Source organism: Solea senegalensis, linkage group LG21, assembly GCF_019176455.1.
Source record: "Solea senegalensis isolate Sse05_10M linkage group LG21, IFAPA_SoseM_1, whole genome shotgun sequence".
NCBI classification, from domain to species: domain Eukaryota; kingdom Metazoa; phylum Chordata; class Actinopteri; order Pleuronectiformes; family Soleidae; genus Solea; species Solea senegalensis.
In genome coordinates this window covers 16,175,154-16,202,433 of record NC_058040.1, presented here as the reverse complement: position 1 = coordinate 16,202,433, position 27,280 = coordinate 16,175,154, and the positions used below count along the sequence as shown (strand labels likewise).

Sequence of the window (27,280 nt, the reverse complement as noted above, 5' to 3'; positions counted from 1 at the left end):
TGATTTTTTAGCTTGTGAGATGAAGTTTTACAATTTAACTTCTGCCTGTAACATCAACTTATAACAGGTGGAAGGAGTTAAGAGGGAAAAGGGGGAAGGAAAGAGGAAAGGAAGAAAGGAGGGGGGCAAATGGAAGCATAGAAAAAGAGTCGCTTTGAAAACACCTTTAATCTCAAATATCACAGTTCATCTCATCACAGCTGAGAGTCAACACACAGTCCTGCAGTGACGCCCAGAGGCTGCGAACAGTACTGCAACACCACTGCTCAAACCTTTATACACACACTCACAGGGTGCAGCATAAATATATGTATATTCAGCACCTGCAGATTTAATCTATCACACAGGATTTACAACAAATGACTGAAATAAAACGTTCCTGAGCCTGGAGCAATAAAACCAACACAGGGACCTGGAGCTCCAGCTCCACCAAAACAGAACTAACAACTGAGTTTCAAGAATCTCTTTTTGCCCTTTATGTCACACTTTTACCACCTGGACACTTAATGTTGAGTCTTTAAATCCATTCAATAGACCCCTCTGTTCAAATTCAAATATAATTGAATTAAAGTGAAACTGAAATATAATTAAACTATAATCATGTACGTGTTCAACTGTTAGTTTAGCATGGCCTTGACCGGATGTGGACGACTGCAGTCAAGTTAGCTCTCTGCGTTAGCAACTGTTAGCGTCCGTTAGCAACTGTTTGCTAGCGTTTGCTAGCGTTAGCATATCTTTGTGAGCAGCACTTACCTCCTTCACTTTTCCAGTAACAACAGACGTCTTTTTCTTGATATACTTGATAAACTCCAACGTTTATTAACATTAACTCACAGATACTGTACATGTACAGCGTTATATAGCCCTCAGCTAGTGCCTAAACAGAAAAGTGCCTTAATGTCACTTTTCTGTTGTTGTTTTTTTTTTACAGATTAGTTTCACGTACCCTATTTATAACCTCTGCCCCCTAGTGTTCAGAAGACAGAAAAGCATCCCTGTGCAACAGGTAGTCTGAAATCAGATTTTACTGTTTAAAATGTCACAGGGAAAATTTTATAGTTCCGCCCCCTTTCTTTCCACCATGTCTGATGTGATGCTAATTTTTAATTATTTTATTTTGCCAGAGTTCTCGGGTCATTTTTGTTTTTAATTGGACGGATTAAAGCCCCGCCCACATATAGTCCCACCCCCTTTATTGCATGTTGTGTAGCCGTGATGTAGCGCTCGTAACCCTTTTCCCAGTGATACTTTTTTGGTTTTCCTTTATTTTATTTTTGCCAGCGCCTGGGGGTCGCTCTGCTTTTTGGACAAACTTAAAGCTCCACACACTTGCACTCCCCGCTCATACCCAAGTGAACTGGGGAACTACGGTGGCCTTCACTTACCAGAAAGCTTCAGTTTTCAAGGCTTTTTTTTTTTTAAATCAATTATGGACCAATATATTTACGTTCAACATTTATTTTCAGAAAAAGAGACCTTAAATCACAGCAAAACCAATTTACAATCCCGGCAGTCATTACCGTAGTTAAAAAAAACACAACTAAAAACACTCGCTTCAGATTGCTAAATGTGCCCTCGGCTTTTATTAACAACCACATTTTTAAAATACCGTATGAAGTGAAAACTGCTGCGTTACACTCAGCAGCCGTCATGACCTACTGCCTCCATTCATTCACTCATCCATTCATTCATTCAGTAACAATAAAACATCGTCTGCATACAGTAACACTAGCGCGAGAACAGAAGAACAGGAAATACATCCAAGTATCAGCAGATCATCGAAACCAGAGAAAATAAACACAATCCGATTAACGAACCACGATTTCTTTGCCCTTTAGACGGAAGAACGTTTAAAAACAAACAAAAAGACACTGATGTGGGGAAAGGATGACAGAAAATACAGCTAATGTTCATTTTACTGCACCCTGAGAAAGAGGAAAATTATTATTATATTATATTGTGTTGAGATCCATCATTGGAAGAACACGCATGACTTTAAGAGATTTAAAAGGTTCAAACGTCATGACTTTAAGGACACTTGAGAGAAAAGGCAAAGGAAAAAAAAAGAGAACTATTCACAATTTATTTTTAAATTAAGACACATGTACGTGATAACATTTGCATAGCCTGGCACAAAAACATCCCGCCGTCATGTAGAATAAAACGTTAAAAAATGGACATGTTTAGCTTTAGCCCTCGTCTTTCTCTTTTTTTAAAGGTTTAAGGAAACGGATGGAAAATAAAACTTAACTGAACTGATGATTTTTAGGGAAACACCATCATATCAAGTGCTTTTGGGCTAAAACAACGAACGTCATCTGCATTTCTGCTAAAAAAAAAATATAAGGCTTTGATTTAAAAAAAAAATCCTGAGTTAAACAACATTGTCGGCCGCACAGTCGACTGCGCGGCTTCAAACCCCGTTAACGGCGGTCGTCTCTTCGGTGAGCTTCTGTTTTAACAGAGTGTCTGTGCATAGATGGAGGGAAGTGGAGGTGAACGTGGCGTCAAGGGTCACAGACCGGAGCGGAAACACAGTTACAGCAGGTGCTTCGTTTAACTTTGGTGGTAAATAAGCTCCTCCCTTTTATTTTGAGGAAAAAGGGTCGAGCAACTTTGGTTTCATCACCTCGGAAGTTCTAGTGTCTCCGAAATTAGGGCTCAACTCCTCAGATTAAAAGCCCTTCTTGCTTCCGTGTCACTCCGCGTCTCTCCTGCCCCTCAGATGTTCTCCGCCTCTCTGTGAGTCACCTCCCTGATGCTGTCCTGGGGTCCGCCTCGCGTCGCACGGCGACGGATGCTCCGCCCAGAGGCGATGAGGTCGGCGTAGCCGCGCGAGTGAGAGAAGGCGTAGGCGGAGCGGCGGGAACGTCGACCGCGCTGGAAGGCGGACGGCTTTTTCCTCTCCTCCTCCTCCAACTCCTTCTCGTACTTCTTCCTGTTCCTCTGGACCTGGTGGACGATGAGGAGAAGAACCACACGTTTAAATAAAACGATCATAAAAGCACTGTTGTGTTGTCACGAGGAGACGCCGCGCTGGTCTGACCTTGTCTCCGTCTGAGGGCCAGATGGTTTTAGAGAGGAACTGGATGCAGATGACGGGCAGCAGACTGATGCCCACGGTCAGGATGATGGTCAACCACAGGTACGGCTGACGCAGAGCGTTTGATGCCACGCCTATGAACAGAAGAAAACACGCATTTGAACAGTTAAAACATGTAAAAACTAACCAAATTTAAAAAGCATACAGTAAGAAAACCAATGTTATTGAAGACGACTCTAAACGCCGTAGTATGTACGCCACGCCTGTATGTGGCGCTGTAGCGCTGCCAAAAATACACCAAACGCAAGAATAAGACGACAACAACAAACGACGACGACGGGCTACGACATCATCCTTTCCTGAAAGTTGCATGCTGGTTGTATAAACAAAAACGCGAAAAGTCCATAAGATACAAAACTTTTGCGACATCTCGTACTTAAGAGGCGAAACAACGCTCACGTACTGTCATATAAGCAAAATGTTTGGCAATTTGACAATGCAAGTGTGTACGTAGTAAAACAAAAGAACTGTAATTATCCCCGCCCAATGCCTGATTTTGAAAAAATTACGCGAAAAGGAGACCGAGTAAAAACTTTGGTGTTTTGAAAAAACAAAAAAAGTGACGAAAGAGTGGACGACTAAGAAAGCCAATGGCAAATGTTTGATGTAGTAGCTGGTGTTTGACCAGAGAGGGCAGTATTTTTAGATTTGTATCACAACAATTGTATAATTTCAATATTTGGATCAACAAATAACACTAACTAGATCCACACACACACACTGGTTTACACCTGGAAAAAGACGAACAACATTTGTGAAACTTGCAAAACTCTCAAAGATTTGGCTGGACTGATTTTTTTTTCTGCTTTGACTGACCAGTGAAGGTGAACGGTGACGGGAAGAGGACGTGGATCCCAGCGCTGTGGATGTCAAACATGATGCCAAAGTAAATGGCGATGCTGCCCAAAACCGCAAAGCAGTTGACAAAGGTCCAGTAGGAGGTGTCCAGAGAGATCTGACGGGTGAGAGGTGAAGGTCAGCTACAGAAATCTAAACCCATGACGTCCACACCTTCACCTTCAGACACACCAACGTGTTCAGACTCACCTGCAGGTTGACGGAGAAGATCAGCGACGTGGACGTGACGACGGCCAAGGACTGGTAGTCTGAGGGAGCTTCTCCGTCCTGGCCCATGGTCTGCAGGAAGGCCCCGTACGGGATGAAGAAGATGATGAGCGAGACGAAGATGCCGTGGAACAAGCTGATGAAGAAGTTCTGGTAGTTAAACATCTTCCTCTGCTGACCGGGCAAGTAGAGCTTTGGGAATTTGAGGCTGAGTTTGTCGTTTACATCCTGCAGAGGGAGAAACGGATCAGTTACTGATGCTGTTTTGTGTTTTCCAGCCATGTGGAGCAGGTTTTGTTAGGGTTTTGGGGTTTTTTTGGTACCTGATCAAGAAGTCCAACCAGCAGAACAGGTAAACTGCTGTAACACAGATTGTAGAGGGTGATGAACCAGTCTTCATAGGCGACCTGCGGACAGAAGAACAGATACTCTAGAGTCTGTGGTGGCAAGTTGAAATGTGATACACGCTGAAACTAAACCCACCAGTAGGAGGCCAGAACTCCTTCATCTAACTTTCTAAGCTTTCAACCACTTCACCAACTAGAGATTATCTACCATCAACCTCTCTACCCTGAAAAATGGAGGCAAGTGGTTCTTGAGTAAAGATCACTTTCAGGATGTTGATGTTTTCAGTCTCTTCATTTGATTTCACCGGATAAACTTTCCCAGAACAACTTCTTCTTAGAAAACAAGGAAAGCATTGTTTTCCTTCGTGTTCCAACAAGGTTTTTGTCAAGTGATGTAATCAGGGTTGGGTACAGAAGAAATTGGAGAGGGTAACAGGAACTCAAAAAAACTGCTTTGGCATCACACACCATAGGATCACAAACTATGTGTTCCGCACTGTACCAAACTGAACCGTTCCACTCAAGAGACTCTACTCTTTGCACCTTTGACCTTCTGCTGCTCACCTGTGACGAGTATCCGCTGAAGAAGGAGTACCAGAAGTGAACCAGAGTGAAGGAAAAGTTCTTGAAGAAGAAGAAACGCAGGAACTTGCACATTCGTATGTAGGACCAGCGTCCGTGCACCAGCAGGAGGCGCTCCAGGTAACGGAACTGAGCGAAGGCGTAGTCGCTGGACATGACGGCCTGCATCCCCTCCTGACCGCTGATACCAACACCGATGTCCGCCGCTGGAAGGACAGAGGACGCGAGGAGAAATGAGAGCGTGAACATTTTCTGATCAGGACAGAAAAAAACATCCAACAACATCCATGTTCTTACTTTTGATCATGTTCACGTCGTTGGCTCCGTCTCCGATGGACAAGGTCACCGCCTTCTTCGTCTTCTTCACCAGGCTGACCACGTTGGCCTTCTGCTTCGGCGTGACGCGACAGCAGATGACGGCTTCGCACTCGCACGCCATGTCCACAAAGTCGATCTGCACACGACACATTTGTTAACGCGCGCACTCGTTCGCGAGAAACGCTGAAGTGCTGACGAGCCACGTCCACGTACCTGTCTCATCTCTTTCTCCCAGTCGTTGGCCGGCTGTGGGTCCTGAGGGTTGCTGATCGGCGGGCGCCTCCCGAGACGACGGAGACGCAGGCGGCGACGCTTCTTCTTCTTTTCGTACAGAATCTCATTCTAAGGAAGTCAAAGACGACAGATCAGCAAAACCCGCCAGGAGACAGGAAACCTAGAAACTTCTAGGTTTGGAACAATGTTGGTCTTGAATGGAACTCACCAGCCATCCTCCAGTGATGATGAGAGCGTTTTTGCCTGGTTCAGTGAAGAAAGGCTCCGAAGGTTTCTTTTTGCCGGGGCGATAACTTGTGGGTTCGTATCTCCTGTTGGCCTGACGAGCGATCAGCTTTTCACTGCAGACAAAGAAAACAGAGAGGACGTCGCTCAGGTTTCTCCTCATCTTCTCCAGCGCTCACGGTGCAACGGGTGCAAAAATCAAATATCACAGCTAACAGGGGAGGATAGTAACCCTCACAACTACACGTGACAGGAAGTGACCTCTCCTTGTGTTCAGACTGGTCCCGACAGAACAATAGCATCTGCACTGGTGGCTAAATGGACTGGTCACATGGTCAATTAGGGAATACCATGATGGCTTGCTTACCCAAGCAAGCCATCATGGTAAAATTCCAAACATCTTACATATACCTTTACGGAATATTACACTGACCAAGGAGCTATTCACAATGGAGGACGGAGGGAGTGGCGCCACCTGTTGGGAGAAGCAGTGATGCCACCAGCAACAAAAACAAGAACCAGGGACATCAGGTGAAACCACCGCAGCAAGCTTTTGTAAGAAAGCTCGAGTTTAACTGGAACATTGAGTAAACTTCCATGGACTCGTACACAGACCCACTTGCCTGGTGGTGGCGCCACAACCAAGGTAGATTTTCACTGACTGGATGCAAAAATGTTGCATATTAGACAGTTAGGCGACTGAAATGGTTTGAGGTCGACCGTATGTTGAAAACTGGTCACATCAGCTTAAAACAAAGTCACAGGAACCTACTGATGCCTACAGAGCAGGTAATGAAGGAACAAACAACTGGATCAACTCACTTGACATCTTCTCCGTAGTGAATCTGCATGTCGTCCGTCAAAAGTGAACAAGAATATCCAATGTTTTCTGCCGTTTCTGAGGAAAAAACATGACAAACGCGAGTATGAGCGAAAGGTATTTCTGATGTGCCTTCCAGACGCAGCTGCTTCTCTGGCGTCGGCTCTGATGGTACCTTTCTTATCTCCAGTCAGGACCCAGATCTTGATGCCGGCCTTGGCCAGCTTTGCGATGGTCTCTGGCACGCCGTCCTGCAGTTTGTCCTCGATGGCCGTCGCCCCGATCAACTGAACAGAGTGAGACACGAGTGGAGTTCAGACATTTAGTGAGGATTAAATGCGTTCAGAAGTTTCTCCAGGTGGATCTTCTCGTACAGATCTCAACAGTCCATTTGAACAAGGTGACAACTTGGATTTAAAACTGAAGGGGCGCTCTAAATGAGTAGCCACTCACCATGAGGTTCTTCTCAATATCCTCATACACGCTATCGAGGGCAGCATCCCGGTTGACCATGGTCACCTGGGCTTCTTTGTGTTTCCTGGACCAGGCTTCGTACTCGGCCGCGCTGATGTCTTTGTAACACAAGCACAGCGTGCGCAAGGTCTCGTTGGCGAATTCCTGCAACAACAACAAAAAAAAGGTTCGACTTCCACAGGAATGAACTCACGTAGCGTCTCCCGACAGAGAAAAAAACCCTGTGAACTCACATCCAGAGCGGTCTGTGTGATGTCCTTGTATTTGGAGTTGGGGGACAGTCGCTCGTAGATGACGGTGTCTGCTCCTTTACAGTAGAGACGAATGCGGCCGTCAGGAAACTTCACTGCGGGTCAGAGAGAACAAACGGAGAGCGTCAGAGGACAAACGCCACAGACGCCATGTCCACAGACGCCCTGCCACACTTCAGGTAACTCCCGAACAGGTGAAGAATAGGTTTATCTCTTTTTTTTTCCTTCATGGTGCCGTTTGACTGCCTTTTTCTGAAGGTAGAAACTGTAAGTTTGTAAAGCGCTCGTTCTCCCACACCAAAGTCCATAGAGAAAATCGGCTATTGAAGCTCCAGGGCGACACCCTGGATTGATTGCGGTGGATTGATTTCAGTGAATGTTAGATTGTGTGTGTGTGTGTGTGTGTGTACGTACAGATGATGGACATGCGTTTGCGGTCAGAGTTGAAGTCGAGCAGCGCCAACATTTGGTACGTTGACTCCTGTTCCATCTCCCTGATGGTGATCGTGTCCTGGGTGCGAGACAGAAACACGTAGCCAAAGTTCCTGGCAGCCGTCACCAGAGCGCCCTCGTCAGGAGACGCCGCCTGGTAAATCAGCTCACCTGAGAGGACACCACGTCCCACATCAATTACACTTTCATCATGAAGAAAAGATCCCTGCACTGGACTGGACTTTTTCCACGTGATCATGAGATTAAATGACAGCTCGGGTGACGTGGGATTACCGTCTTTCTGCTCCACCATGACGGTGTGGCAGAGCGAGAGAAGTTTGAAGAACTCAGAGGCGTCTTTGTCCTTCCTGGATCGGACGACAGAAACCAGGGAATGATCCATGAACTGGAACTTTTTGTCGGCGTGGCGGTTCCAGCTCCAGTCCACCGGCTGCCGAGAAACAAAGACGGACAATAACTATATTTTGTCCATTTGAAAAGACAGAAAATGAAGCCTATGTCACATGTGAGTGATATTTTACCCGTCCTCGGTCCAGCGTCACTCCTTCAGCGGTGGTCGGTGAGCCTGCGGAGAGAGGAAACTGCACGTTTAACAGAAGCAGAGACACAAATAAATTCATCTCTGCTGAAAAAGAAACAAGTACGAAGAGTGCGTCCAAAGGAATCGGGTGTTACCGTAGTTGCGTCCGGCGATGGTGCACTTCTTGAACTGCATGACGTTCTGTGTCAAAGTTCCCGTCTTGTCGGAGAAGATGTACTCGATCTGGCCGAGCTGCTCGTTCAGGGTGGTGGTTCGAGCCTGAAAAGGGTGGAGAGTCCATTACAACAAGGTGCAGTGGGTCCTCTCTCTCTCCTTGTATATACAGTAAATACTAGAATGAAGTCTCTCGATCTTGGCAACGACTCCAGCTTCATTTATACAGTCAGGAAAGATGTTTCTGCTTTGAACATTAGTTGTGTTTCCACTGCAGTTTTTCATAAAAATATCATATTACGTTTTTTATTGTTAAGCCATTTTGGTTGTGTTGAATGGATAGAGATCAAATTGTCCAGAGGATATATATTTTTGGTAAACTGTCATCTAAGCTTAAGCTACGCAAGAACTTACTAATTTGTTCCTAGAGGCAGAAAACGGCATCTTCCCAAAAACAGCTGTAAAAATATTAAAAGTATTAAAATGTGGAAGAATATTGTTAATATTTGATATGTATATTTCAGGGTGGAGTAGCTTTAATATATTGACTCATTTAAAGTGGGAAAAAATATTAATACATGATGCTTTTACAGCAGTTTTTGGGAAGGTGACATTTTCTGCTGCTAGGAACAAATTAGTAAGTTTCTGAAATTAAGGTTCTGACACTGCAAAGAAATAACAATGCATCAAAATCAACGTTTCTGTCAATCATTGACTCATCCCAGGGCCTAATAATAATTATTATCAAATTCTCCTTAAAATGTATTTTATGGAAATGATTGTAGTTTTTTGGGGGGTTAGATAAAAACTGTGGAAATGTGGAAATATAATGGCCTTTAAAGGGTTAAAATAAAAAAAATAGAGTATATATATATATATGAAAAAAACAAGAATGTACCTTAGCAGCCGTGTCCTTCTCTGGGAAATACATCTGCAGGTCCCAGTTGATGAACTTACTCTGGCCCAGACGGATCACCTCCACACTGAGAACACGAGGAGACAAAATGACTCAGAGACCAACAACAACAAACTCTCTGCCGCTAAACTCATTTCTCTGTGAACTGAAAATGTCTGTCTTGTCTTCACTGACCTGACGTAGAGTGAAATGGGCACCATGGTGTTGAGGACGATGATGTAACCCCAGAAACTGAGGAAGCCTCTGTAGGAGGCGTCCTGGTCTTTGCCATCGTTCAAATACCAAGCCTTGGATCCGATCTCCTCGTACCAGAAGGTGTGACCGATGGCCAGACCTGCCGACACCAGGATCAACAGCACGAAGATCTGCAAGGAGAGAGGGGATTTAACCACACAACACTGAGGATATTCTTTAAATTGATAAACATAAATAAAAGTATGTCGCCTTGGTTTCAAATTATCCTGTTTATAGACAAAAAAAGCACCTTATAATAATAATAAATTGCAATGTTTGTCACTGATTTCACTGGTAAAGAACCTTTTCCTTAAACTAAACTAAAGTTTTTGACCTTTTTAAAGTACCATTTTTCCTGTACCAAAGTCCATTGAGAAAATCAGCGTTTTTAGCTCACTGGGACATTGGAGTTTTTGATCCACTGCCGCCCCGTGTGGTAACTTTGTGTCATTGAGGTAAATCTGAATGAAGGTTTCAAACGCAGAAGTCACACAACAACACATTTGAACTTAGTGAAGAGGGCAAAAGTGGATCAAAAACTCCTGTGTGCTGGGATGTTAAAATCGCTGATTTTCTCTGTGGACTTTGGTGTGGGAGAGTCGGCGGAGGATTTTTTATTGTCCGCCTGCCTTATTTCTAATACAACTGCAAATCAATAAACCTTAACTCATCCCTTTAATTAACATGACTTTAACTCACCGTGTAAACCATGTAGTTCATCAGCTCGTCGATCTTCGTGCGCTTAAACCGCGTCTTCCCGCCGTTCCTCATGATTTTAGTGTCGGCACCTACAGCACAAATAAAACACAAATCATTTCCATTCAACAATAATACAGTTAATGTTCACGCGGTTTTAATATTAATGTCATTCATTTTAGTGGCACTAAGACAATAATTCGGTTTTCTTAACTAACATCATGTAAATACGTCTAAAGTCGAGCTAGTCTTAGTCGGACTAATGTACCTGGATAATGTGATTCATAGTCCGATTACTCCTGAATGTTTATGCTTAGTCAGACAGGAGACGGACTTGGCTTTTGGACTTAAATTTTCTAGATATCACTAATGGTCTAAGAGTTACGCTAAGTTACGATCCTTGTCGCTCGTACCCGCGAATATGACGAGACCGTGACAGATCTCTGTGTTTCTGATCTTGCAGCCGCGGAGCAGCATGTTGTCCAGGTCCAGCGGGTAACGCTCCTGCTGCCACTGCATCGTCCCCACAAACTTGTCCAGACGGTTGTTCGGCTCCTCGCACTCGATGAAACCTGCGAGTGGGAGGCGGTTTAGAGAGGTTTAATTAAAAACCTCCACAGTTAACCCTCAAAATCCTCTGTAAAAACATAAATTACTGTTAACAGAGAGTGGGGAATCAAGAATCCCAACCAGATACCATGTGGTACTCAAGAGCAGAGCCGGTCCTAGGCATAAGTGAACCAAGTGGCTGCTTGGGGCCCCCTGGTGATTTTTTTTTTAATTAATGCAATTTATAATATTCCATTTGTATCAATAATAGTCAAGCAATAATAGTCAAGCACCACGTTTTAGGAGGCGGGGCCCTAAAATAAATTCACCTTAGAGCCCCTTAGATCCTTGGGCCGGCCCTGCCCATGAGGGAAAAAGCAGAGTTTTAGAATTTGTCTTGGACTTAACTGCTGCAAATGTGTGACTGCAGTAATTTAAAGTCATAAAAAGCTGATAAATAAGCATTTGAACAAAGTAATTCACGATTGGAATATTCAATTTCAAAGTAATTTAACATTCAGATCATATTAGTATCAAGTGATCATATTAGTTTGTTTAAAAAAGTCACATGTGAAATTGAATATACTACACACACGTCTTTCTGTGTCAACATATGATCGTTTTAAAATAAGTAAAGTCTGGTTTTCACATCTTTAGAATAAGTCCTTTTTATGTACTTAAGACAAAAACAAACACCTAAAGTATCCCTTAGAAACTCGGGGTAAAACACATATTACGTAATTTAAATACAAACACACTTTATCTCAAATCTTATCCGCTCCTTCTGTCCTCTTATCAAAATGAGCCCAAGATTAGTATTTTATTCACTGGTGGAGAAACTGAACGTTGTCATTTCATTAGGACTATTTAAAAATGACTGAAGGGTGTTTACCGTCGAACTGAGCGAGCTGTCGTTCCTCCTGCAGCCTCTCGTCAGTCACTCTGAGGCCCATCTTAAACTTCAGGTTGGTCTCACTGTGAACAGGAAATTCACACTTTGATATTGAAAGAGACGATGAGCGCCCCCTGATGGGCCCTGAGAGCCAGCAAGAGACACGGAGGCTCGCTTTCAATGAACACATGGCTGCTAAAACAGATGTTTTTGCCACTCAGACAAACTTGAGTAAGTTTGTGTCACTGTGGTAAATCTAAACAAAAGGATTTCAAAGAACACATTTGAACTTGGTGATGGAGGCGGCAGTAGGTCGACAGCTCCTGTGAGCCGTGGTGTAAAATCTCTCTCTACGGGGAGAGTGAGAACGTCAGAAACTTCATTCTCCTGCTGGAAATGGACATCTCACAGGAATATAAAGTAGCCAGCATAGACTTAAGTTAGTGTAGATTTTAAGAGGCTAGCCATGTTTTCACTGAGAATTTTTGCGTTGCATCATTTGTGTCATTCAAGATAAATTTTGTGCTATTTTTTGTGCGTCTATCAAAAGAGTGGCGATCGTGAACTGCCCGACATAAATCGGGGAATCTAAAGTCTGATTGGTTTTCCTGTCATTCTATGAAGCAAATATTGCAAAAACGCGTCACCCTAATCCCACCGCACTTTAAAAAAACTCGACTATCCCTTTAATGTGCAGATTTTGTTTTCCACTGCCATCAAATTCAGCTTTATTAACACAACAGTTCAAAACAGCACAGGGTTTAGGCTCAGTGCTGAACACAATCCAATAATAATTTAAAAAAAACAGTCATAGAAAAGTTGAAAAAAAGAGATTCAAAAGTGGTAAAACAACAGATAATAAACACAGTGAAGTACAATCACGCCCAGAAATGAACTACAAGGAGTAAAAACGAGTTTTAAAAACAGATAAAAGACTCTTACCCGTCGAGTTCAGCGGTTTCTACATAACACAGGCTGTTTGGGTTGGAGCTGGACAACAACAGGATGTCGGCCTGCAGAACATTCAAAAAACACTTAAATACAGTCAATTTATCCATTAATTCTGTCGTGTTTGACTCAAATACGGTAACACGTGTGGCACAGATATCAGACAAGTGAAAGCATCCAAGGAAACTTATAAAAGGTTAACGTTCGTACTGGAATAAAGTCGTTTTTCTTCATTCGAACCACATCTCCGACCTGCATGTCCATCCACTTTGACTCTTGGAACCTGACGTGGAGACATTTGATCAGTTTTGACGACGTCACACCAGAGCAAACAAAAACTGTAAGTGTTCACGGATTTGTCTCGACGATAAAAGAAGATTAGCGTCGCTCTGACCTGCCCTCCAGCAGCACCTCACACTTCCTGTTGTTGATCTCCTTGTCCATTCGGTGTCGCGCCTGGAAGAAAGATTTTTTATTTTTTTTTTATTTTTAAAGCGGGACCAGTCACGTCAAATCCAACAATTAAAGTGATAAATCAGGATTTTTGAATCTTACCAGATCGTCAACCAGGTCTTTAATGGCAGTGATTCCCAGCACCACCACCAGGGGGATGAGTGTGGTGTACCAGGGCAAAGTGGTAATATCTGGAATGATCTGGAACAACAACACACCGTCGTCTTAAACAGACAGTTTTTCTGTATATATACAGTATATATTACACATTCTTTGTTACTGTACTTCACATATCTGTACTTTACTTTGTTATTGATATTTCGAGCACCTTTTACTTTTTACTCCACTACAGTTCCTCTAACTATCTTTGTTACTCGTTACTACCAAATAAAATCAGAAGAAGAAGAAGAGTTGGTATTATGGTCTGTATGTAGAGTCTTTCTAGTCTTGATGAGCTGCTTCACACTACAGTTTTCACCCATTCACACGCTGCAACATGGGCTTAAGTGTCTTTGCTCAAGGACACACATATAGATGAAAGGAACTGAACCCAAAACCTTCCAGTTGAAAGACAACTCGCCCTACCACTGACCCACCGCGTACCTGTAAGATGAGCAGAGCCACAAAGTAGAGGTTGGCCACTCTCTTGAACTGCTCGTACAGGTTGAGGGGAATGAAGGTGAGGACGTTGTACTTGTACGTCTTGATGGCGTTTCCCTGCACAGGAGACAAAAAAACAAGCGTGTTGTCTTTACCGTGCACTGATGTGTGAGGTTCTATACAAAGTTAATGCAAAGTACAGCGCCGGCAAGTCACACACACACACACACACACACACACACACACACACACACACACACACACACACACACACACACACACACACACACACACACACACACACACACACACACACACACACACACACACACACACACACACACACACACACACACACGATGCAAATTTGATTTAAAAAAGGGTAGAAAAATGGACGTGTTGTCTTCAGGTCTGGATGTTGATGCCAATTCTGAAGTGTCTTGAATGTCCACTAGGGGGCGAACTCCACTGGTTTGTAAGGAAGTCTAACATATACATCATTAAATTAGCCGCACTCTCAACTTGACTTATAACATCAGTTTAAGGAGGAAACAATTTGGCATGGACAGCTCGACTCAACGCTAGATGATTTGGTTCGTTTGCCATTGCCTATAGCTCCTCCTCAACGTGGGCGGAGTCATCATAGAAACAGCTGAATGACACACGACACAAACAACAACAAACTAGTGACTTTTCCTTTGCCAATATATTGGAGATTAACATATTTTCAGGGATGTTTTAAAGTCTTTTTAACTGATCTACAGTTTGGAATTGATCGCTTTCATTCTTGAATTGGACGTCGCGCTCATGACACTTCCAGTGACGACGCTCTCTGATAAATCAGTGGCCGGCAGACTGTTGACGTCACATTTAAGTACCGGCTCAGCTGATGAAAAAGCAAAGTCGAGTCGAGCCATGCTGGAACTGGGTATAGTGGAAAAAAATAAATCGCCATTTGATTTAAAAATCTTTACCCAACACCCTGGACATTTATCGCACTTCACGTCTGAAAACCGCTTAAGTGACATTAAACCTGAGTCCTGGATGACTGTACACAAACACTGGTCCAGTGCTTTGTTTCAGTGCCGATAACCATCTGTACTTCAGCAATGACCTGGTTTTATCCTCAGCAAAAGATGAATAAAGACGGTACATACGGTAATTTTACCACGACGTATCAAAGGTTAATCCTCAAGTTGAAACAGGTTACACTTTCAGCCCCACTTCCTCTTACTGTATGTAATTAGAGAGATAAAGGTCAGCTGAGCTGGATGATCAGGTTTTCAGCCTCCACTAATGCTCCAGAGACGAAACAAAAAAAAACACTCCTCTTTTCAAGGGCAGTCACTGCAGTGACATCCAGTGACTGAGTCTCTAAATACACTCACAATTAAGCAGCATTTAACATAACAAAAGGCTTTTAAAAAAGTATAAATAGCTCATGGCTTATTAAAACATGACCTTTCAACAGCGCTGGGTCCCTGATGGAGACAGAAGTGACTCAGCAGAAACAAAAGAAAAAAAAAAACACAGCATATTTCCGTGGTGAGACAGCACAATAAATATTGCTCTTTGATTTGGCTTACAATTAACAGATTGCTAAATCAATCGTTAACCATTTTGGTAATGGATTAATGTGTTTGAGTGTTTTTTTTAACTTTGACCCCCTTGTTTTACATGTACTTGTGTTTTTTTAGCCGACAAAAGAGGAGGTTGGAGGTTGTATTTTACCCAAACACAAAAAGGAAGTGTCAAATTGATTTCATACATAATGTTTTTTGGGTTGTATGAAGTGTATTTAGTTGTGTATTGTTTACTAAGGGTGCATCTGCGTCACAGATCTGTGCCGTGTGACCACTAAGGGTTAAAGTGGCATCTTTTGTTGTGTTTTTATGACACAGTACTTGACCTTTTTGAATCTTGCACCTGGCAAATACTCCTTATCACAGAAAAATAACACACAAACTAATAAAAACTAGCAAGCCCACTCTAAAAACTAATTAAAACTAACTAATTTTAAAAACAAAAAGTCATAACTAAATAAAAACTAAAACTAATGAAAAATCCAAAACTATTTTAACATTGATTTGAGCTCATGCTTCACAATTCAAAATGGCTGCTGCTATTTGCATCAACTCTGTGAAACTCTGCAGTTTCTACTTCTTTTTTTTAGTACTTTCTTTGTTATATCTAACCACAGTGTGCCGTCCTACCCTACTGTTGTCTGTGGATGTCTTACTACAATCTTTTTTACGTATGAAATACTGCATAATAAAGTGTTTATCAAACAAACTAGCAGGGTTTACCTTAATAGTTAGCTAACCTAGCTCCACCGCACACTAACATTAACCACCAAACACCATGAAGTTCTGTTCAAAGTGACCCAGTTCTGATTTATAAGGCAACTATACATTAACAGGCTGGAAAATAAACAACACAAATTCTGTCTTTGAGTCTTGATTTTATGGAAAACAGCTGGTACTCACGGAGTATCTGCTTTTCTTGATGCACAGGAAGACTTTTTTCTGAAACTCTGGCAGTTGGTGATACGGCCGATCGTTGGCTTTCACCTTCCAGCCCATTTCTGAAGAAGAGAAGTCGTCATTCTTAATTCTCAATTGCTTCATCGACATATTTCTAGTGTAGTTCAGAATCAGATATAAATCCATGTTGTGACACAGATCATTTCTGGAGATGCTAGTACAAGCTTCCAGTCTTTGTGTTAAGCTAGGCTAAACATATCCTTGAACTATAATTCTATTTAATAGTATTATATAGTATATAGTAGTAATCGTTAGTAGGTAAGATGACTAACAAAAGGATTTAACGACACACAGGAAAGTAGCTTAAGACGAGATTAAGACCTTTTCAATGTCAAAGTAAGACCAATTTAGCAATTACATTAATAAACAAAAGTTCTACTTGAAATGTGTTTACCCTTTTAAGACATTTGAAAGATTAACTTAAGGTCTTAAGATATTTTAATACCATGGTCTTCTTTTTTTGGAATAATGAATGCAAGGATCCGCAGGAACCTGGATTACAATGAAACTTTTAAAAAGCAGTTATCACTGACTCACCACTGACTCGAGCTTCGACCGGCAGATGCGGGGCACCTGGCACTTCCTCTGCTTCCTCCTCAGAACTCTCTTCTATGTCGTCGTCCAGTTCGTCATCCGTCTCGTCGTCACTGTAGGGCATGACCTCATCGTCAGGCCTCATGGACCCCTGGGGGTCCGAGCGCCGCATACTCATCTTAACACCACTGAGATTTCTGGGAAAGACAAAGGAGTTTCAGTTGATCAATAAATGAATTTAAAAGATTATGGGATTGTCATTGTCGAATATTTTACAGGCTGTGCTTAGTATCTGTAACATTTAGGGATTTTACCATCGTTTCAGGTTCAATACATTTCTTTTTTCTAATGTAGTGACTTTGACCTGAGGTGTTGCATAGCATCAAGATTCCATTAGAGAAAATGTGCATTTGTGCGTTTCCGTCAACCACTCGTAGGCGAATACTGGGTGTCAGATAAGTAGTAGGTGGCCCACAAAAAGAAAAACAAAGAATAACTTTATAACTTGATAATGTAAATAAAGAACGCAAAAACGCAGGAGGGACATTCCAGGTACATAATATCTAAATAGGTTTTCTATGTGCTTAAACTATGCAGTGTTTTGGATATGGAAAAACACAGTTTTCGTATTCCATGAATTGAGTCATCCTTGCTGATAAGAAAAACACAGTCAAAGCAAGGCTTACAGTTCATTGGATGGTGATGTTTTTCTATCACCCCTCTCTCTCATGGGAAAACCCCCTCGACATCCGCCTTTACTGCTCCTGGTTAGCAGGTGTCGAGTTTTACCTCCCAACCAACTAAATGTTTAATGCGGTGGAGTCCGTTAACACATCAGATAAAGTCCTTTAGTCCCGAGTCCAAGAACAAACACAGTGAATAGATCCAGTTAAGCTAAACACACAGTGCGTCTGCATTGTTTTCACACAGAGCTCGGGCTGGTCTGAGCCTCTGCCTCTGCCTGACAGGCTTTAATGGTAAACACACACCTCCATTTGTTTGCATGTCTGTGTTCACGTGTCACGACACACCCATGTGTCTTATAAATGACACGACGGCCTTGTTTGTTGAGCGTGTTTTGCCTCTTCAGAGTTTCACAACTTCAGAGTTGCAAGATGGTTTCAGCCACATTCACACACATTTATGATGCATTGAAACAGGTCCAAGAATGCAACTTCCACACATGTACACTTAACCAGTCACTTTATTAGGTACACCTATTTAACTGCCTGCTAGATACAGCAGATAGACACATAGAACGCTAATGCAATAACTAGACAGATAGAGAGCCAGATAAAGAGAAAGCTAAATACAGCAGATAAAAAAAATGATAGCTAGAAAGCTAATTAATTAGCTAAATACAGCAGATTTAAAAAATGGTAGATAGAAAGCTCACTAACCAGCTAAATACTGTAGATGGACAAAAATAATGCTAGATAGAGATAAAGCCAACTAGCAATCTAAATACAGTAAAAAGACACAGAAAGCTAACTTAAGTCGATAGACAAATAGAAAGCTAGACATTTAGAATGCTAACTAGCTAAATACAGCAGATAGAAAAATCGATAGATGGAAAGCTAACTAGCTAAAGTGGATAGAAAGCTATATAGATAGAGAGAAAGCTAACAAGCTAAAGTGGGTGGATGGATAGATAGATACAGTTGCTAACTTGCGAGATAAAAAAGAAAGCTTAATGATAGACGGATAGCTAAACACTTTATTCTCCTCATTGGGAGATTAGTTCTGGACTCAACAAGGCTCTATGACACCCGACATACACAGTACATATGTAAAGGTAGGAAAACTACATCATTAAAACCAAACAGAAAACATTACGACCCTGTAAAAAAAAACACAAAATACAAAAAAAGAGGTGTCCACCTGAATGCAATCTCGGTGATTACTACCGATTATTTCAGACTACAGTGTTTGCATTTTGGACAAATGTGTGTTTAGATATTAGTTCATGTAAATATCTAACCAGACAAACTCATTTAGATACATAGATGTGTTCATAACGACCTGATGGAGTTCAAACCAAGCATAAAGGTGATTTAGGTGATTCTGAACATGACTGTTGGTCTGTTGGAGTATTTCACAACCCGCTTATCTACTGGGAGTTTGTTGAACAGCTATGCCTGATGTTTACAAAAAAATGGAGAAAATATCCAGAGGGGAGCAGTTCTCCAGGAGAAAATGCCTAATTGATGCCAGAGGTTAGAGGAGAACGGCCAGACTGGTTTGATAAAAAGTAACTCAAATTAACACTACACCAAGGTATGAAGAAGAACATCAGTGATGCAATGGCACATTAAACCTTTGAAACAGACGGACTATAGCAGACTGGAACACACACTGTTCACAAGAAGTGACCCATGAGTGTATGCCTACACTTATAAATAAGTAATATATTAAATTAAAAGCACTTTAGATCTATTACTAACAGGCTACTGTAAATGTTTTGGATAGAAACATGATACGTACAAGTAGAACTTGAATAAAGCCAGATACAGTAAGAGCTGAATGTATGCAAAGTAGCGTGGTTAAGGCTGTGCACTATGGACAAATACATTATAATGACATCATAAAAAAGTTTTAAATCACTCGGTTTTTTAAAAAAATGAATTATAAAAGTTCTCTTACATTTTATAGCAATTGCAAAAAATGGATTTTGAAATGTTGCTTTATTGATCCTAAAGATAATTATATCCCAAAGTGTATTTTTATTTCAATGATTGCCTCACCCTATGAATGTAGCCTTACTTGTCCTCCAAAATAGAACCAAACACCTCATTCAACACTGGTTTAACTGAATGAGCACAAGTCTGCACATGAACACCTAATTAGGCGGGGGAGGGAAAGAATGAGGGAGAGGGAAAAAACAAGAAGGGGAGAGTGAACAATCAATATTCAAGTAGAAGTCAGTATTTTCAATACAAAGTACAAATTCTTGACTTGGCCCATTGATAATGGTCTTGATGCCGATAGACGTGGTCTTTACTGGACGGACAAGACACAATATATACGTTTTTAAGTCTTAAATGGAATTAAGGAAACACAAATATCACCCTTCGTAATCTGAGATTAATGTTCAGGTGTTTTTTTTTAGCTCTGCTGTCGTCATCGTACAGTCAAGAAAACGTGCCACACCTACAAGAGCATACAACCTCAACTGAAGCCCGGTCATGCCTGATTCCACTGCACACTCGCACTAACTCGCCATCGCTGCAGGTGCGCGCAGGGCAGTCGCTCCATTTAAATGACAAAAACATAAAAGATAAAATAATAAATAAAACGAGGCATTCAATGACTGATTGACATTTCATAGTTTTTTGAAGTTCAGGAGTCCAAACTGAGGCACAACAGTTACCACATAAATTGAGACTTAGAATTAAACAAAGTCCCAAGAGTCGCCCCAAAATTAACCCTAACCCTACAGTATAACCCTCCTCAAGAAATAATTGTTGGCTGCAGCCCTAACTCCCCATGAAACCCTGTGTTTCCACAACGGTTTGAGAAAGTCTGTACTTAATCCTGCTGACAAACCAACAGACGTACACAAATGACACGGTGGTGTTTGTTGTTCCCTTTGTTGCTTCATGTTAAGAGACTCCCACCTCGGGGGGTAGAGGTGGTGCGGGCGGAGATGGTGGTATGTGGTGGTGGTGGTGGTGTGTGTCGGGGGGGTGAAAACAACCAGGGGCTACAGTGTGAAACCCAATTCATGTGAGAACAGACGGCAAAACAAGGGAGCTCTGATGCTGGCAGCCAGTCAAGACTGAAGGCAGCAAATCCACAGCAAGACAAACAGACATTGAAGATGTTATCAAGCTGAATTTCCAGTCAAAAAGCCACAAACACGAGAGGCAAACGTCTGCTTTTATCAAGTCTGTGAAGGTTCTCAGTTATCCAGGTCATAGTCATCTTCAGGAGTTCGCTGTAGGCATCTGGACCAACTGAAAAATAATTGAACCCAGGCGTCTGTGTTCCTGTATCTAACAAAACAACATCCAAACACAGACAGTCCTGGCCCTAAAGGTCTTTGTTGCTTCGAGCCAGTCTGATTTCAGCAACACCTGAAACCTCGGCCACCGCTGATGTCGAGAAGACGAGAGATGTAGGAACATCCACACCGATGCATTTTAGTATAACAGCTAATCCCATCAGCTCATTTTTACGCCATCAGTTCACGCTACTAGGGACGGTAATCTGTAACAATCAGAATCACAAAAACAAAAGTGGTATTGTCCCCTGCCTACATGCTACTAAAGTATAGAAAACTGAGAAGTTTGAAACTGCTGCTACTTAGCATCTCTACAATCAACTGTAAACAAAAAGTTGTTGACAAAGTAGAAAATATGCTTCCGATTTGCACCGGCATGTACGACGACGGTCATGTGTTATATACAGTATACGCTTCTCATGGTTTTTTGATTCTAAGCTAAAAAGTTTGTTTAGAGATCGTTTTAATTATGAAAATAGAGTTGCCAACGATTGAAATGCGGGCATTTGAATCCACCATGTATTTACAGTAGCCCACGTGTGTAGCTGCTCCACCAAGCATGCAAATACGGCATGTGTGCAAAATGTTGTTTAAATAAAGCATTAAAAGCATCAAAAGTATACAATCACAGAAACACAGAAACACAGAGAGAAAATAAAGAGAGCCAGGCCGACGACACCAAAATGAACTCCACAACACAAGAAGACGACGACAAAGATTATCGACAGTGAATGGAAGCGGCGGAGAGAGGGTGGGATTATGACATCATCGTTTTCCTATACTAGCGTTTTTGTTGTCCACACAGGGTTACACGCAAAAGGTTGGCATTTGAGTATTTTTGAATTCTGGGACCCAGTTTAACCTTTAGCGCTCATGTGTTTACAGGTCATATATTCAGGTTACTGGGGGAAAGAAAAGTATATAAGACACTATATGGCACATATGTTTTAACATAGTAATGACTGGTGACTGGTGAGTGGGGAAACAGGTACCCTAGATCTGTCTTGTCTAAATGTATAACTTGATATAATTGTTGTATTTGTGCTCCTGGTCTCTCCCCCACACCTCTCCTCCTTTCCCCCCCATTTTTCCTTTCACCCCAACCTGTCGAGGCAGATGGCCACACATCTTTGGGTCTGGTTCTGTCAGAGATGTTCTTCCTTTCCTCTCCACTGATGCCTAGGGTTTGCTCATTGTGTGAACTGTTGGGTTTCTCTGCTCTATAATGTTGTAATGGTTTCTGCCTTACGATGTACAAAGTCATAATTGAAAAATGTAATCCGACCAGCTGAAATGTGGGGGGAAACAGTGTAAAAAATGATGTTATTGATGTAAATTATGTAATTGGAGACCAAACTTGTGCAACACTGCCCCGGTGACGTATACAGTCTGCAAACAGCCTCGTTAATGAGAATAAATTCAACAGTTTCCCCCTGAGAAAGCTTGCTGCTCTGCAGCAACCAATCAGGAGTTTAGCTTTAGTTTGAGCAGCAGCAGCAGCAGGCCTGTGAGGATCACCATCTTGAAGAACAGGTTCTGGTGTCTGGGCCAGGGCGTCGCTGTGGCAGCAACAAAGAGCAGAGCAGGGAGGAGGAGGGGGGAGAGATTCACACAGTGGGACAGAGGAGAACATACCTGAGTGACAACAGTGAAACCTGAGAGTGGGACCAGCTCGCAGTCAGACGGGGGGACAGGGTGACTTTAGTTTCTCCCACTTCAGCACCAACAGACTGGAAACTGTGTGTGGACCTTTAAAGTTCTCTATAATAATGTAATACTACTACTATTATTATTGTTATCCACTGGAACATTGGTAGCGTGACATCACACCTCAACCACTGACAGCACTGAGCTTGAGAGGCGTCGATAGCCACAAATATGCGTTTGATTGACAAGCTTTTAAAGGGATAGAAGTTTGTATGTATTTGACACCGACACGTAGTCAGCACTGAATGTGCTGTACGTAAGCACCAGCATTCACATACTTGGCTAAAACAAGGCTGTAATAAAAATCAGTAAAAACTGATTCCAGCCACTTAACAAAAGAGTCGTTTTATTCTTTTGTTTTTTCCCGTTTAAACAAACCTGTGTTACTACCCGGTCAGTATTTATTATATTTTACTTGTATAACCCTGTGAAGCACTTTGAGAGTCCATACCTGTGAAAGGTGCTATATAAATACGATTTACTTAACATTACCACACACTTTGGTCAAGATTCTGTCAGTTCTACTCAGATCACATACCCCGGTATACAGTAGAACAGTATTTCTGATTTGTACCACCAGAGGAAGCGTGCATACCACTGGCACCACAGCTTGAGAACCATGGCTTTTTTGACTGGAAACTGAAGCTGGTGTCGCTTTGTAAACACACTCACTTTCCTCACATCAAAGCCCACAGAGAAAAATCGGCAAATTTACATCACAGCACACGGGAGTTAATGATCCACTACTGCCTCCATTAGTTCAGTTCAAACGCTAATGTTTGAAATCTGTCGCTCAGATTTACACAAGTGGCACAAATTTACCAAACGAGACCACAGCAGACCAGAAGCTGCCATGTCCCCGTGAGGTAAAATGGCTCATTTTCTCTATGGGCTTTGGTGTCACGACCTGACAGTTTTATTTGGGTTCTAGCGCTGATTATGCGTCTTGGAAACACATCGACTGTGTCTTGAAACACATATAGACAAAGCAATCAATTGACTAATGGTTTCCAGGAATGGCAAATATTAGACGTTTGTGTACGAGTCTTAATGAAGCTTTGATGAGTCTTCACAGCTGGAGCTCAGTCAATGACCCCGCTAACTGACAAACAGTCCACAGAGACGCCAGCTGCACCCGTGATACACAAGCCCACGCTGCCACAGCCTCCGGGCAAGGCACCGGCACCACCAGGTTCATGGACAACAACGATGTTAAGTGACACTACAGCAATAATTTAAGATATATTGCACTTCTTATTTCACCGGTAACAAAAACATGATCACGTGCTAGCTAAACCTGGTAGCTAAACTAGCGACATTGTCATTTGTCATTGCTGCGTTCCATTTACATCGGAGTTTGAAAGTGGGAAATACCTCACTCCCACGTCAAAAAGTCAAAAATAATGGATGCAAACATATCTACAGCTGTTAGCCAATGTTAGCAAGTCCAGTTGATAACAACACTGGTGTTTTGCTAACACAAACAGCATAGCAACATGTCTCCGATTAAAACAAGTAAAACAGTTCTGTGTTCGACTGATTTACAGTGAATAAAAAAATATGAAAGACGTGCAAGTAAGAGGAAACAAAGCCGTGTTTGCGCACGTGGTCAGGGACGTTTCTCCGACTTTTCTAAACCCAACTTCAACTGGAAGAGACCATAAGAGCACTTACTTAAACAATCACGATATTTGGTAGTAAACCTTATCAGTACAACACGCAAGTTAACTTAGTGCATTTGATGTAAAGAATTTTTGAGTTTTGCACAAAGCAAGGCACTCAAAAAAGAAAAAAAATGAAAATTATGTTTCAAAGTTATAAAGTTATTAAGTCGTCACAATCGTAAATTCAAAATTCCAACTACACAAAAATGCCCCATGTTAAGAATACCATGACACTGCCATAATCAACATATTACAAGACCGTCATCAATGTATGACAGCATCATCAATTTGGGATTATAATCTTCTTGAATCAGATAATTTACAAATTTAATAAATGCTAGCACGCTAATACATGTGCCAAATGTTTCAACGTTAATATGTTAATATTTTGAGCATTATTAGTTGACTCTTGGAACAAAAGTTAAGAAACTATGGTACCGAATAAGGAAATGTGTGTAAAACAATGCAAACACACAGCGGCAGAAATCACCAGTGCTACAAACAGGTAAATAAGTATGGAAAATACTCAGGCAAAAAGCAGCTGACGAGACGCCTTCACCTCAGCTAAACCTTCGCTCCATTTGCCTCTCACGTCATGATTCAAATTCCTGGAGGGAGCCTTAAAGGGTCACCATTTCCATAAGGAGGCGGACATTTCACTAACCGAACAACTCTGACTTGTTTTGGCTACAGAGGAAGAGATTTAGAGGTCATTTATGGGGAAAAACTGTGTTCAGTAGGGTTGCAGCTAACAATTATTCTCATTATCACCTGATCAGCTAGTCATTTTTCTCAGTTCATCTATTAGTTATCGCTCTAGAAAATGGTGAAACTGGGAAACTACGACCTCCCCCGTACAACTGGAATGTGTCGTGCACTCAGAGGCTGTAATTTCACAGTTATGAAGTTGCAGTTCCCAACAATTAACTCAATACAATTACTGTGACCATGTTTTGTATGAAATACCATGGAATGCATCCACCTAATGGACTAGATTAGCTTGCTAGTTAGCAAACCAAGCTATAGCGTTGACAATAACCACCACTAAAATTCCTCAAAATATAAATGTGGATATTAAGTTAACTAGATTAACTTGATAGTTAGCAAATACAGCTAAAATGCTAACATTAACCACAATGCAATTCCTCAAAATGTGAATGTGTGCATATGAAATGTACAAGACTAGCTTAATATGGAGCAAACATAGCTATGAATTATTTTCTAAACTAGAATGCACTTAAATGGATAGTTCAGGGTTTTGGGAGTGTGGTTATACGAGGTACAGACATGTAGGCAGCACGAACAGTGCCATGTGTGGCTACTACAAAACTGGTTTATTGTGCCATTTATTTCAGCCTTTAGCAAATGAAAACTCAATGCTTGTTAATCGCTCCCACACCAAAGTCCATAGAGGAAATCAGAATTTTTAGCTTGAGGGTACACATGAGATGCTGGTCAAGTGTTGCCTCATTTGCCGAGTTTGTGTCATTTAAGGGAAACGTGAAGGAAGTAATTCAAACACTCAAAATCACAAAATAACACATTTGGACGTACTGATAAGAGGCAGCAGTGGATCAACAAATGCAAAATCAATGATTTTCTCTATGGAGTTTATTGTGGGAGAGAATACACTCAGTATGTGCCAGTATCTCATACAACTACCAGTCCAATTTCAATATTTACTTTTTTAACAAATGCAGAATTTTCCACCTCGCACAAGTGCAACAAATTGTAAAAAAAAAGTGTAAAAACTAAAGATGCGTTTCCATTCAGGCTGATGGAAACACACCTGTACAGTCACACCTGAAACTCTAATGGGATTTACTGACAAGGAAACAGAGTAAACATAACCTACAAAACTAAACATGTGATGCGGTAAAATAAAACATTTAAACAAAAAAAACAAAAAACGTTTAGAGAGTGTAAGTTAATCTCCAAGTTAGAACACAACAAGTCTCCTTTTGCTGGGGAGGAGGAAAGGTGAACCGCCCAGGTGAGACACGGATCCTGCGCCAGATACTTTTTAAAATCACACAACAACAACAAAAAAAAACACCAGCATGGGAAGTCACAGAGAAACAGGTGTGTAACGAACTTACCTGCGCTGCTTCAAGTGTCCTGGTGTAGTAAAAGAAAAACGGTCTCCTTCTTCTCCTTCTCCTTCAAACTCGTGCGGGAGTTTTTAATCACCTCACCATGTTTGTCCCTTCTTCCTGCTTGTGAAGACAGATGACGGCTTCTCCTCCTGCTGCTGCTGCGGCGGCGGGGGCGGCTGCGGCTCCCCGCCCTCCTTCCCCCCGGCTGCCTCACTTGGCCTGCCCCGCTAAAAACCTGCCGGACCGGTCCGACATCCCCGGCGCTGCTGCTGAGGCCACAATGACGGGCCTGTTTCTGTTTTTTTTGAAAGGAAAAAAAACGAAAAACGCGTGGCAACCAGAGCAGCTGCGGAAGTGTGGGCGCGCGCGCGGAAGTGAGCTGGTCACGTGATGGACAGGTAAAGGTGTGATGGTAATTGGTTTCTTTTTTGACGCTGCTTTAAATAAAAAAAAAAAACCTGTGGTCCGGGGCCTACTTCTGGGCATTTGTGGTACTGCAGGGGGTAGGATTTTCAAGTCCAGTTTGGCCAGAGCCAGACCAAAGCAAAATTAGATTTTGGGGCTCTTTATTATGGTGGATTATTATTTTACAAAACGTGAGACAATTTTACAAAGTCTTGAGACAAATCTACATTTTTGAGAACACATGAGCAAAACAGCATGTCTTGGTACAATCCGTTAGAATCGTGTCTTGGTAAAATTGTGTCTTGGTACTTTCCGTTAGAATCATGTTTTGGTACAATCCCTTAGAATTCTCTTGGTACTTTCCGTTAGAATCGTGTCTTGGTACAATCCATTAGAGTCGTGACTTGGTACAATCCGTTAGGATCATGTCTCGGTAGAATCCGTTAGAACTGTGTCTTGGTACAATCTGTTAGA

At 41.9% G+C, this 27,280-nt stretch overlaps 1 protein-coding gene across 1 annotated transcript; it reads right to left on the bottom strand.

Annotated features, from left to right (window-relative positions):
• Positions 1–1,442: 1,442 nt before the first annotated feature.
• Positions 1,443–26,757, bottom strand: atp8b1 (ATPase phospholipid transporting 8B1). Its single transcript, XM_044011852.1, has 30 exons — positions 26,405–26,757; positions 16,935–17,128; positions 16,341–16,438; positions 13,858–13,971; positions 13,357–13,455; positions 13,196–13,257; positions 13,012–13,084; positions 12,796–12,866; positions 11,854–11,936; positions 10,826–10,984; positions 10,416–10,504; positions 9,657–9,847; positions 9,465–9,549; positions 8,548–8,671; positions 8,394–8,437; positions 8,146–8,302; positions 7,834–8,022; positions 7,402–7,514; positions 7,148–7,312; positions 6,870–6,981; positions 6,697–6,772; positions 5,858–5,990; positions 5,629–5,757; positions 5,395–5,551; positions 5,080–5,303; positions 4,492–4,575; positions 4,151–4,396; positions 3,920–4,058; positions 3,047–3,177; positions 1,443–2,952 (listed from the first exon to the last, which is right to left on the bottom strand). Exons 2-30 carry the CDS (start codon positions 17,107–17,109, stop codon positions 2,722–2,724), a joined length of 3,753 nt encoding a protein of 1,250 aa, XP_043867787.1. The 5' UTR covers positions 17,110–17,128; positions 26,405–26,757; the 3' UTR covers positions 1,443–2,721.
• Positions 26,758–27,280: the final 523 nt, after the last annotated feature.

Bases quoted from the DNA above. Each gene is read 5' to 3' on its own strand.
- atp8b1 (XM_044011852.1), bottom strand. From the start codon at position 17,109: ATGAGTATGCGGCGCTCGGACCCCCAGGGGTCCATGAGGCCTGACGAT. The intron at 13,972-16,340 runs GTGAGTACCAGC...TCTCCTGTGCAG, and splicing joins TCAAGAAAAGCAGATACTCC to GGAAACGCCATCAAGACGTA. The intron at 2,953-3,046 runs GTCAGACCAGCG...ATCGTCCACCAG, and splicing joins GGCCCTCAGACGGAGACAAG to GTCCAGAGGAACAGGAAGAA.